Source organism: Bufo bufo, chromosome 9 (genome assembly GCF_905171765.1).
Source record: "Bufo bufo chromosome 9, aBufBuf1.1, whole genome shotgun sequence".
Lineage (NCBI taxonomy): Eukaryota > Metazoa > Chordata > Amphibia > Anura > Bufonidae > Bufo > Bufo bufo.
In genome coordinates, this window is record NC_053397.1 from 197,961,649 (window position 1) to 197,979,591 (window position 17,943).

Consider the following 17,943-nt stretch of genomic DNA (forward strand, 5'->3'; position numbering starts at 1 on the left):
CAGACAGCTGATTGGCGGGGTTCCCGGGTGTCAGACCCCCCACCAGATACTGATGACCTATCCTGAGGAACACACATGTCCGTGTTGCATACGTTTTTTTTTTGCGGAACTATTGTAACAATGCCTGTCCTGGTCTGCAAAATGGAATAGGAAATGTTCTATTTTTTTGCATAACGGAAACTATGCATACGGAGTCCTTTCCGTTTTTTTTTTTCAAGCCTCATGGAAATGAACGATTCCGCATACGGACCTATAAAAAAAAAAACGAAAGAAAAATATGTTTGTGTGCACGAGCCCTTATCCAGATCTGCACTAAGGATCTGCGGTCAGAGGCGACTCCGGAGTACAGTTTCACATGTTTACCCACCGGGCAGACGTCACAGGTTAGCCGCCTGTCTGGGCAAAAGGGCAACGAGTGTTTTGTAATACCTGACGAGGGCCCAGAAAACTTTACAGACTGAAAACTTTCTAAAAAACCTTCCTAAAAGAACTGTACAGACAGAAACGTGGACTTCTGGGGCCGTTGTTGGATACGTACGGACAGATCTAGGTCTGTGGATCCCAATAATCCTCAGTGCAGGGATCCGACCCGATATGGGACGTTCGCAGCAGATTACGGTAACACCACGCAGGTCTCTGACTCGCTCGTCTGAAACTGGCGCAAGACTCTGTTCACACCTGGTTGTGGTTTCGGCTTCTAACAGAAAACCCTGCACAAATAATGGGGTCTGTCATTTCAATGGGAAAACCAGCAGTGACAGGATCTGTGACAGAGCCTCCAACACCAATTTTTTAATTTTTTTTTTATTCATCCCCATAGGGCTGCAAAGAGACTATACCGATATATACCTGCCCCATCAGAGGCCAAATGACATGCCTTGAATCTCTTTCCACCATCCCACATAAAAAAACAAAAAATATATTTTTAAATTGAATCTGCAAAATGCACTGAAAACCGATTCACAGACGTGCGTTTTTTAAAACTAAACATGCCTAAAACGCATGTGTGAACCTAGACCTAAGACTAGAAAGCAAAGGACCACCCTGACCTTGGTCATGCCAACTCCCACCACATAGACTCTTCTCTGCGCCGGTGCCATCTCCGCGAGCTCTTCTCCGGCCTCTTCTACCGCACAACAAACAGCAGCTGTACGTCCGGGACGGACGGTTCTCCACAAGTACTCCCTGGAGCTGCGCCCCCTACCGTCTTAAAGCGGCGACAGCACCGAGTCTTACAGACTACAGAGGACCTCCTATCTATTACGCCGTCTGTTTTAAAAAGGGCGTGGCCAGTGTCAGGGAAACCGCCAATCAGGAAGCGCCGGAGGGTGACGGGAAAGGTTCCAAGAGCCAATCGCTGGCGTTTGTTTCTCCTGTTTCAGATCCGGTGTTGGCCGCCAGGTGGCGCGCTCGTGGCCCTGATCCCTGACACCATGAGTATGGCATTGGCCGGGGTGCGGGGGTCTTTTAAATGGGGGCTGTTGAGGAGGTTCAGCTCTGCTGCAGGGCACAGGGAGGTCGGCGTCACCCATCTGGAAGGGCAGCATGCGGGTGAGTGACGTCATTACCCTGTATTATAACGTCCAGGGCTTATTACAGATCAGATACATGGCTGACATCTTGTGGCTTTCCCTCCTCTGTGCACTTCTATTGCTCAATGTCACTGGGTTCTGCTTTTCCTCTTTCCTGGATGGTTTGAGTCACAGCAGTAGACTGTGCTAGCAGAGTGCAGAGCGCCCCTCAATAAACACTACTGTCAGCACGTCCTCCATAAACTGTGCTGCAGAATATACCTTATACCGCCATCTTGGGCTCTGTTCACATCTGTAATCAGGACGGAAACTGACAGTAACCGACAGACCCTACTAAATTTTAATTGGGGCTGTCGGGGTCCACAGGCCAGTTTCACACAGCAGTAATATGGCCACAGGGCCCCGAGACCACTGTGGAACCCTGTGGGGATCTGTTGTGCTCAGGGGAGCCACAAGGCTCGGACTAGTGATAGCGGGGTTAAACTGTAAGCAAAGACTTGTACTTTGTCCAAGTGCAATCATTAGCATCTCACAAGTGCGTTATTAACACTTTAACTTTGGTAGTACAGGATTAAAAAAAAAAAATGTTTTTTTTTTTTTTAAACAGCTCCACACGAGTCTACAGGTTGTGGGTGGAATTGCATTTCTGATTTGTTCACCTCGATGGATCTGAGCTGCAATACCAGATGTCACCTATGGGCAGGTGTGGCGCTGTTGGTGAGAGAAAGCAGCCATGTTTTTCTAATCCTGTACAACTCCTTTTAATATATTCTTGATTTAAAGGGGTTTTCCGATTATCTCATTGGTGGGGGTCCGACATCCGGGACCCCCCACCGACCAGCTGTTTAAATGATAGAACAAAAAATAAATAAAGGGTTAATGGTGTAATGGACTTCTGCTTATCTTCCAGGCATCGCAGAGATCGTCATGTGCAGGCCTCGTGCTCGCAACTCATTGGGCAAGGTGTTTGTTAATGAGGTGATTACATGAGAAGACCGATACCAATCTGAATGTTGGCCCCCATGACGGCGCCCGATGCGCCCGTCGGCCCCCATGACAGCACCCGATGCGCCCGTCGGCCCCCATGACAGCACCCGATGCGCCCGTCGGCCCCCATGACGGCGCCCGTCGGCCCCCATGACAGCACCCGATGCGCCCGTCGGCCCCCATGACAGCACCCGATGCGCCCGTCGGCCCCCATGACAGCACCCGATGCGCCCGTCGGCCCCCATGACAGCACCCGATGCGCCCGTCGGCCCCTCATGACAGCACCCGATGCACCCGTCGGCCCCTCATGACAGCACCCGATGCGCCCGTCGGCCCCTCATGACAGCACCCGATGCGCCCGTCGGCCCCTCATGACAGCACCCGATGCGCCCGTCGGCCCCTCATGACAGCACCCGATGCGCCCGTCGGCCCCTCATGACAGCACCCGATGCGCCCGTCGGCCCCTCATGACAGCACCCGATGCGCCCGTCGGCCCCTCATGACAGCACCCGATGCGCCCGTCGGCCCCTCATGACAGCACCCGATGCGCCCGTCGGCCCCTCATGACAGCACCCGATGCGCCCGTCGGCCCCTCATGACAGCACCCGATGCGCCCGTCGGCCCCTCATGACAGCACCCGATGCGCCCGTCGGCCCCTCATGACAGCACCCGATGCGCCCGTCGGCCCCTCATGACAGCACCCGATGCGCCCGTCGGCCCCTCATGACAGCACCCGATGCGCCCGTCGGCCCCTCATGACAGCACCCGATGCGCCCGTCGGCCCCTCATGACAGCACCCGATGCGCCCGTCGGCCCCTCATGACAGCACCCGATGCGCCCGTCGGCCCCTCATGACAGCACCCGATGCGCCCGTCGGCCCCCATGACAGCACCCAGTCTGCATGCCAACTCCCATGACAATACCCGTTCTGCCTGTCAGCCCCTATGACAATATTTGATCTGCCAGAGGGGCCCTCGTTGATCATGAGAACGAGGGTCCATGCTCCCTGTTTCCATAGAGCAGCAGACAGGCAAGCATGTCCGCCACTGCGTTCACTTGTATGGGACTGCAGACGTATTAACGTATGTGAATATATATTACTTTGTGATTGACATTTTGATTCTCATTTTATCAAATCTGGGTCCAGTTTTTTCATTCCGTTGACAGTCTGCGCCATGACAGCAGTGTCCGTGTGGTGGTGGTCAGGAGCGCAGTCCCAGGCGTGTTCTGTGCAGGTCAGTAACGTGTGTCCATGTTCCTACTTCACCCCTCAGTAGTGTGCAGAGCCATGTGTATAGAGGCTGCATGCGGAGTCCCTACCACTCAGTACAATGAATTCATACACAAGTATTAAGACACAGACTCTTGTAAGACAACATGAAGCCTTGTGATGGTGTAACTGGGAGCTGTGGGTTCACCTTCAAGCATTACTTTACAGTTCTCTAAACGGGTGACTACATTACTTATCTTGTGCTGATTCTGAGTTACAGTCTGGATTTTACTCCAGAGCTGCATTCACAATTCTGCTGGTCACCATTAGAAACATTCAGTAATCTTGACTTGAGCTCCTATAATGCAGTGAGACAGTTAAAGGGTTTTTCCTCAGGATAGGTCATCAATATAAGATCGGCGGGGGTCCGACACCTAGAACCCCCGCCGATCAGCTGTATGAGGAGACGGCGCACAGTGCACACGTGCCGTCTCCATTCTCTCTTCCTGCTGCTGCTATATCTATGGCACAGTAGCAGCTAACAGGAGGAGAGACGGGAGATGGCATGTGCGCACTGCGCGCGCCGTCTCCTTATACAGCTGAATCGGTGGGGGTGTCGGACCCCCGCCGATCTGATATTGATGACTTATCCTGAGGATAGGTCATCAATATTAAAACTCTGGAAAAACCCTTTAAAGGCCACCTTTGGGGAAATTTTTTTATGATTGCATTTTACTCGTTTTGGGCTAAAAATCATCATTTTTATAATTGGTCTTTATAAAAAAAAAAAAATTCAGTCTTTGAGATACAAGGGTTAAAAATCAGTCTGTTTTCATAGTATCACTTCTCAGTCCCGTCAACTGACTGCTCATGTGGAGCCTTATCTCTGATTTCCCGACGTCATAATTTTTAGCACTCATGACACAAACTAAGAATATGGCTTAAAGAGGACCTTTCACCGATTATTACCCTATGAACTAACTATACAGACATGTGGAGCGGCGCCCGGGGATCTCACTGCACTTACTATTATCCCCGGGCGCCGCTCCGTTCTCCCGCTATGCCCTCCGGTATCTCCGCTCACTAAGTTATAGTAGGCGGAGATACCAGTCCCTAAGTTATGGTAGGCGGAGTCTGCCCTAGCGCTGGCCAATCGCAGCGCAGAGCTCACAGCCTGGGAGGTTATTTTCTCCCAGGCTGTGAGCTCTGCAATGCGATTGGCCAGCGTTAGGGCAGACTCCGTCTACCATAACTTAGGGAACGGAGATACCGGAGGGCATAGCAGGAGAACGGAGCGGCGCCCGGGGATAATAGTAAGTGCAGTGAGATCCCCGGGCGCCGCTCTATATATCTGTATACTTAGTTCATAGGGTAAGAATCGGTGAAAGGTCCTCTTTAAATAAGCGATTATGAGATCACGAGATAGGGCTTCACATAAGCCATCAGCTGATGGGACTGAGATGCGGTACTCTGAAAACAGACTGATTTTTAACCCTTGTATCTCAAAAATGACTGAAATTTTTTAATAAAGACCAATTGAAAAAATGATTTGTAGCCCATAGTGAGTCAAAGGTGTCCATAGCCTTTGAGCTGGACAGACATTTTAGATGTTGACTGAACACACGTTTGCCCCACAGCTATTCTAACACAATGTGCATGGCTAGCTTTAGTTTTCCCTATATAACACATTACTGTACCGTGCCTGGCATAAAGTCTGCAGCCAGAGCATACCTTATGGAGACGTGAGCAAAGAATGCTGGGAAAGGTATGCTCTGAAGCCGTAGCATTTTTAATGCAGCTATGGATGAGAATCAGCTGTAACTGAGGAGCGCTACAAGAAAAGTAAAGCATTGTATTTATAAAGTTGCTGCATTTTATAGTCTCTATCATATGTACTGTATGGGTGTAAATTGGTATTTAGATGTGAAGCTTCCCTTTAAATGTCCCAGCTGCTTACTGTATAATCAGACCGCTGCAGCGGCTAGGGGTGCACTTTATATAAGGACAATGTCATTGATATTTAAAGGGGTCTTCCTGGAATTAAATATTGACGACCTAGCCACAGGATAGGTCATCTATATCTGATTGGTGGAAGGGGCCCCGGTGCTCCTCTGAGCACTGCTGCTTCTTCAGAGTATACCAAGCACAGCGCCGTACATTGCATAGTGGCCGTTCTTGGTATTGCAGCTCAGCTTCATTCACTTGAGAATGGGACTGAACTACATATAGTCCATGAGACTATTTAAATCCCGGAAAACGCCCCTTTAAGCAACTCCCTAATATATGGTATCTGCATAGCCGCATGAGAAGCTTGATATAAATATTAATAAAATGGATTCATTACCGGCTCTTGTTTCTGTTCACTGCTGCAGTGGAAATAATCTGGTGAGTGGAGTATCCTACTTCTTGTGATGTATTGAAGCAAATATCAAAGTTTACAACTGCTAGCCCTCCGTCCTGTGAAGACCCCGGCATGTCTAACATTGCTTAGTAATTTCAATGGGCATGATGTAATACTTCTGTTCCCCTGTGGTGGCGCTGCAGGATAAGTGAACACTTGCTGTCAGGTCCCTCTACTGCTGATCGCAGGAGTCTATCCGTGATCAGTTTATTTTAGAGGGACCCCTTTAAAGACTTCCGTTATATCCGGCCTGCTGTAATATAATGTACTTAGACTGTTCAACTTTGACTCGCAGGTGCGGATCTGAAGGAGCGAGCGCAGCTGGGAAATTCCGAGGTGTCTCAGTTCGTTCAGAATCTCAGAAAGTTAATGAATGAGATCGGTGAGTTCCCCCTGTCCGATGACAGATGGTTGGCACTGTGGGGTCAACAGGGTCCAGAGCTGAATGTCGTTCATGTGCAGTTCATTAGAGACTTGGTAGATTTAGGACTCTCTTTAAGGTTTATGTCAACACAGATCGTCAACCAGTGCAGAGTAAAGGAACTGACAGCAGTTCTGACCTTGCTGAACTGCTGACAGCACTAGGTAGGGCCTGGAGAGAGCAGGACAGACATACTTTTTGTGGAGCTTTTCTCATCAGGAGTAGTGTAAATATGAAGTTTTATTCTGCTCCTGCAGGTGAATGGGGGTGGAGATTGCATCACAGCCCCTCCCCTCTGCTCTGAGAGACAGTTGTAGCATCCAACCAGGAGCCCAGGACAGCTGTCACTCAAAGCAGAGGGGAGGGGCTGTGAAGTAGATCAATGCAGAGAGCACTTCACGGTGAAGCTGCTCCTCCTGGGCACTTTAAGAACAGAACCTGGCAGAATAAAACTTTATATTCACACTACTCCTCATAATAAAAGCTCCACAAAATGTACATTTGTCCTGTTCAACCTGGATCCTACCTAGTGCTGTCAGCAGTTTTAGCATAGACAAAACTGCTGATAGATTCTGTTAGTATGACCTATCCAATGGCACTACCCATCTGACACCCTTTCTAGATAATTAGCAACCATACTGTGTTGTCAGGGTACTGAGACTGAAACTAGAGGTGTAACTTCAGCTCCTGGACCCCAATGCAAAATTGGTAATGGAGTCCCCACATAGCATAGAATTCTTCCTCTGCGCCCCTACAACCACGCCATATTGAGATCAGGGGTGCGCCTAGCCTTTCTGCTGCCTGAGGCAAAAACCAAAACGGTGCCCCCCCATGCCAATTTTTTTACCTAACCCACAATTGCCACAATGAAAGCGCTCCTTGCCCATGGCCCCTCCCTACCTGGTGTTGCCTGAGGCGATCGCCTCACCTGGCCTCATTGGTGATGCACCCCTGACTGAGATACGGTGTTGCCCCATATTGCCAGGGATATTCAAACCATTGTTTTCTTTACCTCATTTCCTTTGTGTGCCCAGCGGCCCTGCCAATGCCCACTATTGCAGCAGTTGATGGCTATGCCCTGGGTGGCGGCCTGGAGCTGGCCCTGGCGTGTGACCTCCGTGTAGCAGGTAGGTAATGCTTATATATGATGGCGACATCAGCCCAGATCTGTTTGCCATTAGTCCCGTTGGGAATGACTGTGTTCACGTCTTGCAGCATCTTCAGCCAAGCTGGGGCTCATTGAGACCACGAGAGGGTTACTTCCCGGGGCAGGTAAGAGAATACGCCGGTGATATCAGGTAAGTCGTTCTCCTGGTATAAAGGTGTATACTTACCTCCGACTTCCTGTTTGTCAGGGGGTTCCCAGCGACTACCACGTCTAGTTGGAATTGGTTTGGCCAAAGAGCTGATCTTTACTGGGAGACAAATCGAGGGCTCACAGGCGTACCAGATCGGACTGGTAAATGATGCGGTTCCCCAAAATGAGGAGGGGAACTCTGCCTACAAGAAAGCATTGGAACTGGCCCAGGAAATCCTGCCTCAGGTACACAGCGGAGTAATACCATAATTTACATTTAGTGAATGTCCATTCAGGGCCGTCTTTAATATTGATTGGACCCTGGGCAAGAATTTACTTGGGCCCCCTGGATCCCGCCTTCCCACACCCTAGCATGCAATCACGCCCTCCACCACAACACACACAAAAAAAATCCACACACCTCGTAGAGTAGTAAACTTTTTTTTTTTTTCTGAAAAGGCAGTGTTTACATTACAAAGCTTGCAGAGACATGCTATAGACACCGGAACTACGACGTTTAGCTGTTGTGGTTCTGGTGACTATAGTGTCCATTAATATAGAGAAGAAAAAAAAGAATCCGCACAAAAGTATCAAATAAAATGGCTGTTTCATTATTCAAAAAATTAAAAAAGCACAACTTCTGACACAAATATATAGTATTTTGCAGATTACTTTATTTTTATTTTTACAATGTGCAGATAGTACTGTACTACTAACCCCTCCATCCACCCCTATATACAGGGTCAGGCCTATTGCACACGACCGTATGGCTTTTTCAGTGTTTTGCGGTCTGTTTTTCACGGATCCGTTGTTCCGTTTTTTGTTTCCGTTGTGTTTCCGTTTCTGTTCCGTTTTTCCGTATGGCATATACAGTAGTTACATAGATAAAATTGGGCTGGGCATAACATTTTCAATAGATGGTTCAGCAAAAAACGGAATGGAAACGGAAGACATACGGGTCCATTTCCGTATGTGTTCCGTTTTTTTTGCGGACCCATTGACTTGAATGGAGCCACGGAACGTGATTTGCGGGCAATAATAGGACATGTTCTATGTTAAAACGGAACGGAAAAACGGAATGCATACGGAGTACATTCCATTTTTTTTGCGGAACCATTGAAATGAATGGTTCCGTATACGGACCGCAAAAAACGGCCAGTAAAGGGAAAAAAAAAGTCCGTGTGCAGGAGGCCTAATACAGAGCCCCCTACCTCTTACATCCAGTGACGTCTCTTTGATGTAGATGTTCTCTTTCCTCATCTTCTCCTTTCGGACCTTCAGACCAGACCACAATTTTTCAGCCATTTCTTGTGTCTGCAGTTTGACAAACAAAATCTTAGTTTACTACTTTTCCATCATCCTCCCATCTTCTGGACAAATCATCCTACCACCCCCAATACTGTGCTCCCCAATACTATACTGCAGAAACAGATAAACCCCCTGATAATAGTAGTACCATGCAGATAGTGCCCTTCAATAATTATTGGCACACAGTGCCCTAAAATAACTGCGCCCAGAAAATAGTGCCCCTGACACTAATAGTGTAAACATAACGTCCCCCAAAAATAATTGTGGTAAGCTGATACTGTGCCAAGGTGCCCGGTAATACAGTAATAGTGCTCCTAAAAGTCCCACCAATAGGAATAATTCTCCGCTAGAGCACACATGGTAGTAATAGTGCTCCTACAGTGCCCCCAACATGTCTCCACTGTGCCCCAGAAGTAATAATGCTCCCATCGTGCCCATACTAGTAATCATGTTCCCCATAGACCCCCAGTAGTAATAAAGCCCATCATAATGCCCCCCAGTAGTAATAATTCTCCTTTTAATGTGCCAGTGCAAAAAATACCCCCTTTTAATGCCCCCAGTTGAGCTAATGTCCCCATAGTGCCCCCATAATGTGCCAGTATAAAATACCCCTATATAGTGCCCCCAGCAAATGCCTCCATAGTGCTCCTCTCCTCCTTCTTCCTAGTGCCCCCCATAATGTACCAGTATAAAATGCCCCATATATAGTGCCCCGGTAGATGCCCTCAGTGTCCACTATAATTTGCAAGTATAAAATACCCCTTCTTAGTGCCCCCCATAGATGAGCCCATAGTACTCCTCTCTCTCCTTCCCCATAGTACCCACCATAATGTGCCCCAGTATAAAATACCCCTATACATAGCCCCCCATATAAAATACCCCTTCTTTGTGGCCTCAGTAGATAGTAGAGGCCCCCATAGTGCCCCCAATAATGTGCCAGTAAAAAGTGCCACCAATAATGTGCCAGTGACCCTATAGATGCCCCCCAATAATGTGCCAGTAACAGGTGCCCCCATAGATTCCCCCCAATCATGTGCCAGTAGTAGTACTATATAAAAAACACTTATACTTACCTCCATCAGGCTGGCAGCGATGCGATGCAGGCCTTCGGGCCTGTGTCCTGCGCTGTACGGCTCAGGCGGCGCAATGACGTCATCGCGCCACCTGCACTGGCCTCTGATAGGCTGCAGGTCTAGTGCCTGCAACCTATCAGAGAAACGGGGAAGGGAGACTCTTCCTCCCCCGCCGCAGCACATCCACCTGTATTACTGTCCTGAGGACGGCGATACAGATGACTATGGAGATCAGCGCTTACACAATGGAAGAATTAATCTCCCTGTGTCCTGCAGTCACTCCCCACGTCACCAGTGGCCAGCAGGGCTCAAGAGGCAGCTGCTTTGGGCCCCCCCAGGAGCACCTGGACCCGGGGCAGCTGCCCCTTTTGCCCCGCGCTAAAGACGGCCCTGTGTCCATTGCTGATTAAAGGATTATGGATGCTTTGATTTGAACGACGCGGAGATGCAGCGGCGGCTGCATAGGGATCCAGAGCAACGTGGGTGCTGGAGAGCAGGTAAGTATGATCCATAAAAGGGGCCCGGGCCTTGGGGTGGAATATTTTAGATATCGGATAACCCCTTTAATCTCAGAATATATCTTCATAGGGGGCAGTGTTCTGATTTTCTAATATATAGCTCCATATCTCCTCAATAGTTAAATATAATTAAAGGGGTTGTGCAGGATTTTACTACTGATGACCTATCCTAAGGCCATCAATATCTGATCAGCGGGGTCCGACCCCCGGGACCCCCACCAATCAGCTGTTTCACAGTAGCTCCAGCACTGGAAGTACGCAACTTCATCCATTCTCCTCTTATTATATACAATGGGAGCAGCGCTGGAAACTCCAGCTCTATCGACTACACAGATACATACAGTTGTGTTCAAAATAATAGCAGTGTGTTTAAAAAAGTGAATAAAGCTCAAAATCCTTCTAATAGCTTTTATTTCCATACACACAAATGCATTGGGAACACTACACATTCTATTCCAAATCAAAACATGAACAAAAATATATCAAATTTGTGTTATTCCTTTTAAAAAAAATTAAGAAAAGTGGATATTAGACTGTTCAAAAAAATAGCAGTGTTTGTATTCTTCTTTACAAACTCAAACATTCACTATATAAACTGAAAAATGTTTGAAGATTTTTCTTTCCTTTGAATCACCACTAATATTTAGTTGTATAACCGCTGTTTCTGAGAACTGCTGGACGTCTGTGTTGCTCGGAGTCACCACCTTCTGACCCCTGTGAACAGGTATTCCAGCCCAGGAGGATCGGACTACATTCTTCTCTATTTCTTGGTTTTGCCTCAGAAACTGCATTTTTGATGTCACCCCAAGTTTTCTATTGGATTAAGATCCGGGGATTGGGCCGACCGCTCCATAACGTCAATCTTGTTGGTCTGGAACCAAGATGTTGCCCGTTTACTGGGGTGTTTGGGGTCGTTGTCTTGTTGGAACACCCATTTCCTCTTCAGCATAAGGCAGCATGACCTCTTCAAGTATTCTGATGTATTCAAACTGATCCATGATCCCTGGTATGCGATAAATAGGCCCAACACTGTAGTATGAGAAACCTCCCCATATCATGATGCTTGCCCACCATGCTTTACAGTGCACTGTGGCTTGTATTCAGTGTTTGGGGGTCGTCTCCGGCTACTAGACCCAAAAAGAACAATCTTACTTCCATCAGTCCACAGACGGTCTCTCTAGCCCGGTCAATGTGCTCTTTGGCAAATTGTAACCTCTTCAGCACATGTCTTTCTTTCCACAGTGGGACTTTGCGGGGGCTTCTTGCAGATCGCTCGGCTTCACATAGGCGTCTTCTCATTGTAACAGTCCTCAGTGATGTCTGACTGCTATTATTTCGAACACAACTGTAGCTCCTGGCACCTGAGCTACTGCAGGGCAGCTGATTGGAGGGGGTGCGCTGTCTGACCCTGATCAGATAGGAAAATCCCAGACAACCCCTTTGACTGGTCACATTCTGGCTGCCACTAGGGGGAGCTCCATAGCTTACTGCAAATGATTTATACATTAATCCTACACAGTTCGCTCCCTGTAGTGGTGACTGCAGTTTATTTGTGGCTGTAAAGTGGAAAGCAGGGGATTCAGACCTCTGAACGACAGGTATGAATATATATTATATAGATTATAGAATTAATCAGTGCAGAAAACACGTTAAAGGTGGGCATTCACCATATAATAAATAATTCAGACAATTGCTTAATTGGCACCGCCATTATATACTGGGTTATAATTAACACTTGATCCCTTTCCAAACTGAAGCATAAAACAGTAAGGCCTCTTTCACACGAGCGTCACTGATTAGCTTCGGATGCGTTCAGGAAAACTCGCACCACTTTGCAAGCAAGTTCAGTCAGTTTTGTCTGTGATTGCGTTCAGTTAAGTTTTTTCCACGCGGGTGCAATGCGTTTTTCACGCGCGTGATAAAAAACTGAAGGTTTGCAAACAAACAACATCTCTTAGCAACCATCAGTGAAAAACGCATCACACCCACACTTGCTTGCGGATGCAATGTGTTTTTCACACAGCCCCATTCACTTCTATGGGGCCAGGGCTGCGTGAAAAAATGCAGAACATAGAACATGCTGCGATTTTCATGCAAGGCAGAACTGATGCGTGAAAAACAACGCTCATGTACACAGACCCATTGAAATGAATGGGTCAGGATTCAGTGCGGGTGCTATGCGTTCACGTCACGCATCGCACCAGTGTGGAAGGGGCCTAAGGGAGTTGCAAATGGCCCCATAGGAACCATGAGCAGAATATAAGAAACGCCATGCCTTCTGTATTCTCTCTACGCTGCTGTCTTGCTCCGCTGATGGAGATTTTGCCCACATGGGTAATTGTAGTGTAAGTTATATAACAGATGTGACCATTACCGCTCAGTCTCTATGCCAGGTCTGCTTTATTATCCTAGAACTGCTGCGCCACCTGCTGGTTGTTTGTGATGCTTCACAAAGTTGATTATTTCCCACATCTCTTTGTGCTAGAATTACATTTTTTTTCTGGCCGCGTTCCTTGACGTTTTGACTGTGTGGTTTATCCCCTGTATCCTCTTCTAGGCCCCCGTTGCGGTGAGGATGGCCAAGTTGGCTATGAACAAAGGAATTGAGGTAAATAGTTAATAGTTTAGGCAACATGAACGTCCAACTTGCCAGAGTTTCGGTATTTGAATTTCACTCTTTTGGTGTATTTTTTTCATAACTCCTCTTCTTCATCACCATGTTAACAGTTCTACATTGAGCGCAGATTAAGAATTCATTAAAGAGGTCAAATCATTTATTTATTTATTTTTCCTGATTCGTAACTCACACTCCACTGCCGAGGCATAGAGTTAAAGGGGTTGTCTGAGTTATGGTAAACTTTGCCCCAAATTGTGTAAAATAGAAAGTTATCCCAAAGTTGTCCACAGCCTTTACATGATTTTGCCTACAAGCGGCCACCACTAGGGGGGGTTTAGGTCTGTATATCACTATTTTACTACTAGCGTCAATCTGTACTGTTTTCTCTAAACTCCCCCTGGTGGTGGCTGTAGGCAGAACAAAAATGTTGCTATTCCCCTTCATGCCTATGCAGGAGATTTTGACTAACAAATTAGTCATCAGAGGAGATTTTTGGAACTTTGCTGTAGTTTCAGACAAAACATCGCCGTATCTTAAAGGAAATCTGTCACCAGGATAATCACTATTGAAGTAAAGCCATAGCCCAATAGCACTTAGTACCTTATTTCTAGATGTGCCTTTGTTCCAGCAATAGATGTTTTCTATCTTCTGAAAATCCCATTTATTTGCTATGCAAATGAGCCAGTAAGGTGTCCAGAGGGGCGTCACTCTTGCAGGAAGGAGCCCAAGCCACCCTCATGCTGGGAGCAGGGAAAAGGGGGCAGAGTTATGGCTTGAATGCGATGTTGGGGGGAGGGGGGGGGGGGGTCTGGGCTCCTTCCTGCAAGAGTGACGCCCCTCTGGACACCTTACTGGCTCATTTGCATATTTTGGATTTTCAGAAGATAGAAAACATCTATTGCTGGAACAAAGCCCCATCTGGAAATAAGGTACCAAGTGCTATTGGGCCATGGCTTTACTTCAATAGTGATTATCCTGGTGACATAAGGGGTTATCCCACTTTGCATTTTCATACTTACCTGCTGCCAGCGCGCCGTTCACTTCCTGGATTCTGGCTTCATCTTGATTGAAGTCTTCTCCCGGCCGGGCCGCGTGCTGGACTGAACGCGCATGCGCCATAGTGACTTCTTCCTGGCCAGTATATACAGAGCCGGCGTGCACGGCTCTGTACTATTCTGGCCAGGAAGAAGTCACAATCGCGTGTGCGCGTTCAGGACAGCGAGCGGCCCAGCTGGGAGAAAAGAAGGCGTCTTCTGCGCAAGCGCGGCCACCGGGATTCTGGAGAAGAGCGGTGGCCATAACCAGGGGAGACCGAATGACAAACAATGAGGTAAGTGGGGATGAATTTTCTCGTAAACGGTGGGAATGGGTTAGTCAAATATATTTACAAAAATGATCACTGTCAAATCATTAACAGTGATCATTATGATGGGATAACCCCTTTAATCAAAATGTAGAACTTGGCAGATGTGTTACTTGGAGTAAATGTCTTGCAATTTGCAAAATGATACATGAAAACCCCAGTAGTGTCACTGATTAAAGTTCTTGCCTGCACTTTTCATTTCCCGATGAGACTGTGACCGGGGTTTGCGTTTGTCTTCCACAGGTGGACATTACCTCTGGAATGGCCATAGAGGGGATGTGCTATGGGCAGGTGAGTTTCTGCTATTGGCCCATCTGTGATTGCAATTTACTCCATAGGTTGGAGCGGTTCGAAGGCCTCATGCACACAACAGTATATATATATTTTTTTGTTTGGAGCGGATGTCGACCCATTAATTTCTATGAGGCTGCAACAGATGCCAACAGCACACCGCGTGCCGTCCACATCCGTATGGCCGTTCCGTGGCTCCAGAAATGGTCGTGTCCATGAGGCCTTATTGGGGCGGTCTGGAAATTCAAACTTACCCAATAAAGAGATCTAACCAATTGTATGTCCTTCAGGTCATTCCCACAAAGGATCGCTTGGAAGGAATGGCAGCTTTCCAGGAGAAGCGTCCTCCTCACTACACCGGGGAGTAACAACGTCTACTTAAACATCCCCCCCCCCCCCCCCCCCCCCTCTCATTTACCACCATTGCCAGAAACACCAAAAGGGGGCTGACATACCAAGAGTTCTTATGAAACATTTACTCCGACCTCCTCGCCCCCCCCAGAAGAGAGAACATTGGATCAACAGATGCATATGAAATATGGCTTCCTGTGTCGGAAAGAGAACTTTACATCCATTTTAGGTGGAGTTTGCATCTCAAAGCAATAAAAATATCACATTACTTAAAGGGGTTGTCTGAGATTTTTAAAATTTCTAGAAACTGTGTTGAAAAGATTACTCATCCACCACTCTGCTCCTGCACTGATGACATTTATCGTTTACATCTGCGTTTTTGCTGGATCAGTCAGGGGAAAACGCATCCAGTCAATAATACAACAGTCTGCATCCTTTCAGAACGGATCTTCCAAATGAACAAGACGGATCCGGCACTAAACCATTGTAAGTCAATGGGAGCTGGATCAGTTTTTTTTTGGTGTCTGAAAAATACAGATCCGGCACCATTGACTTACATTGTGTTTCTTGCCCGATCCGCCTTGCTCAGTATCCCATGACGTACTCGAAAAAAAAAGGCTGCTTGCAGCACTTTTGTGTGTGTCATGGGAACGAAATGGAATGCATTCTGGTGCGCTCCTTTCTGGTTTGTTCAGTTTTGTCCCCATTGACATTGAAAGGGGACAAAACTGAAGAGTTTTCCTCCGGTTTTGAGAGCCTGTGCCTGCTAAGAAAAACGCTGATGTGAAAGTAGCATAAGGCTCCATTCAGATGTCCGTAGTGTATTGCGGATCCGCAATACACCCGGCTGGCCACCCCCATAGAACTGCCTATTCTTGTCTGCAATTGCGAACAAGAATAGGACATGTTCTATTTTTTTTTTTGCGGAGGCGGAGAGTACATAGTGTGCTCTCCACATCCATTCCTGCCCCATTGAGAATGAATGGGTCAGCACCCGTTCCCGATATTGCGGAACGGATGCGGACCCATTTGCGGATGTGTGAATGGACCCTAAGGCTGAGTTCACATGGGCGAGATTTCCGCGCGGGAGGTGAACGCATTGCACCCGCACTGAATCCGGACCCATTCATTTCTATGGGGCTGTGCACAAGAGCAGTGATTTTCACGCATCACTTGTGCATTGCGTGAAAATCGCAGCATGTTCTATATTGTGCGTTTATCACGCAACGCAGGCCCCATAGAAGTGAATGGGGCTGAGTGAAAATCGCAAGCAAGTGCAGATGTGCGCACGGTTGGTAGGTGACGATCGGGATGGAGACACAATCATTATTATTTTCCCTTTATAACATGGTTATAAGGGAAAATAATAGCATTCTGAATACAGAATGCATAGTAAAATAGTGATGGAGGGGTTAAAAATAAAATAAATAATTTAACTCACCTTAAGTGTCACCCCCCAATTTTCAGTTTTTGACTTATTATATTAATGTAAGCAGATTCCATATATGTCCCTCTTACCTCGGGCTGTGCAGTAATTACAGTAAAAAACGTACTTTTATTATATGTAAATTTCTTCACTACTAGCAAGTTGGGCGGACTTGCTGGTAGCCGCCGCATCCTCTGTTTGAAAAAACGCCCCCTCCTCCACTTGATTGACAGGGCCAGCAAGCGCTCTCCTCCTCTCACTGGCCCTGCCTGCAGCCTCAAATCCCGCGCCTGCGCAGTACCGGTCGTCCTTCGGCGCAGGCGCTCTGAGAGAAGGACGGCCGCTCCTTCCTCAGTGCGCCTGCGCCGATGACGTCAGCCCTACACCCGGAAGAGAAGACCCCTCCACTTGATTTGACAGGGCCAGTGAGAGGAGGAGAGCGCTTGCTGGCCCTGTCAATCAAGTGGAGGAGGGGGCGTTTTTTCAAACAGAGGATGCGGCGTCTACCAGCAAGTCCGCCCAACTTGCTAGTAGTGAAGAAATTTAAATATAATAAAAGTATGTTTTTTACTGTAATTACTGCACAGCCCGAGGTAAGAGGGACATATATGGAATCTGCTTACATTAACAAATATAATAAGTCAAAAACTGAAAATTGGGGGGTGACAGAAGCCCTTTAATCCACTTGCTCGCGCAGCCCGGCTTCTCTTCTTTCTTCTTTGCTGTGTACAGGAAAAGGACCTGTGGTGACGTCACTCCGGTCATCACATGGTCCATCACATGATCCATCACCATGGTAAAAGATCATGTGATGGACCATGTGATGACTGGAGTGACGTCACCACAGGTCCTTTTCCTGTACACAGCAAAGAAGAAGACAGAAGAGATGCCGGGCTGCGCGAGCAAGTGGATTAAGGAGAGTTAAATTATTATTTTTATTTTAACCCCTCCAGCGCTATTTTACTATGCATTCTGTATTCAGAATGCTATTCTTTTCCCTTATAACCATGTTAATACAATACAATCTACATAACCCCGATCCCAAACCTGAACTTGTGTGAAGAAGTTCGGGTTCCAAACATGCCGATTTTTCTCACGCGTGTGCAAAACGCATTACAATGTTTTGCGCATGTTCCTGCAACGCCCGT

At 47.4% G+C, this 17,943-nt stretch overlaps 2 protein-coding genes across 2 annotated transcripts in view; one reads left to right on the forward strand and one right to left on the reverse strand.

Moving 5' to 3' along the window:
• The window catches only part of SCP2 (sterol carrier protein 2), a 61,456-nt gene extending 60,225 nt beyond the window's left edge, over positions 1-1,231 (reverse strand). Inside the window, exon 1 of the mRNA XM_040407722.1 lies at positions 1,050-1,231. Within this exon, the coding sequence (XP_040263656.1) occupies positions 1,050-1,100 (51 nt within the window). The 5' untranslated portion in view covers positions 1,101-1,231. The remainder of the gene's footprint in view (positions 1-1,049) is intronic.
• A 146-nt stretch (positions 1,232-1,377) lies between these two features.
• On the forward strand, positions 1,378-15,636 carry ECHDC2 (enoyl-CoA hydratase domain containing 2). The gene is made up of 10 exons (XM_040407723.1): positions 1,378-1,551; positions 2,443-2,510; positions 3,667-3,754; positions 6,426-6,512; positions 7,586-7,678; positions 7,767-7,823; positions 7,907-8,094; positions 13,305-13,355; positions 14,971-15,018; positions 15,309-15,636. Exons 1-10 carry the CDS (start codon positions 1,434-1,436, stop codon positions 15,384-15,386), a joined length of 876 nt encoding a protein of 291 aa, XP_040263657.1. The 5' UTR covers positions 1,378-1,433; the 3' UTR covers positions 15,387-15,636.
• Positions 15,637-17,943: the final 2,307 nt, after the last annotated feature.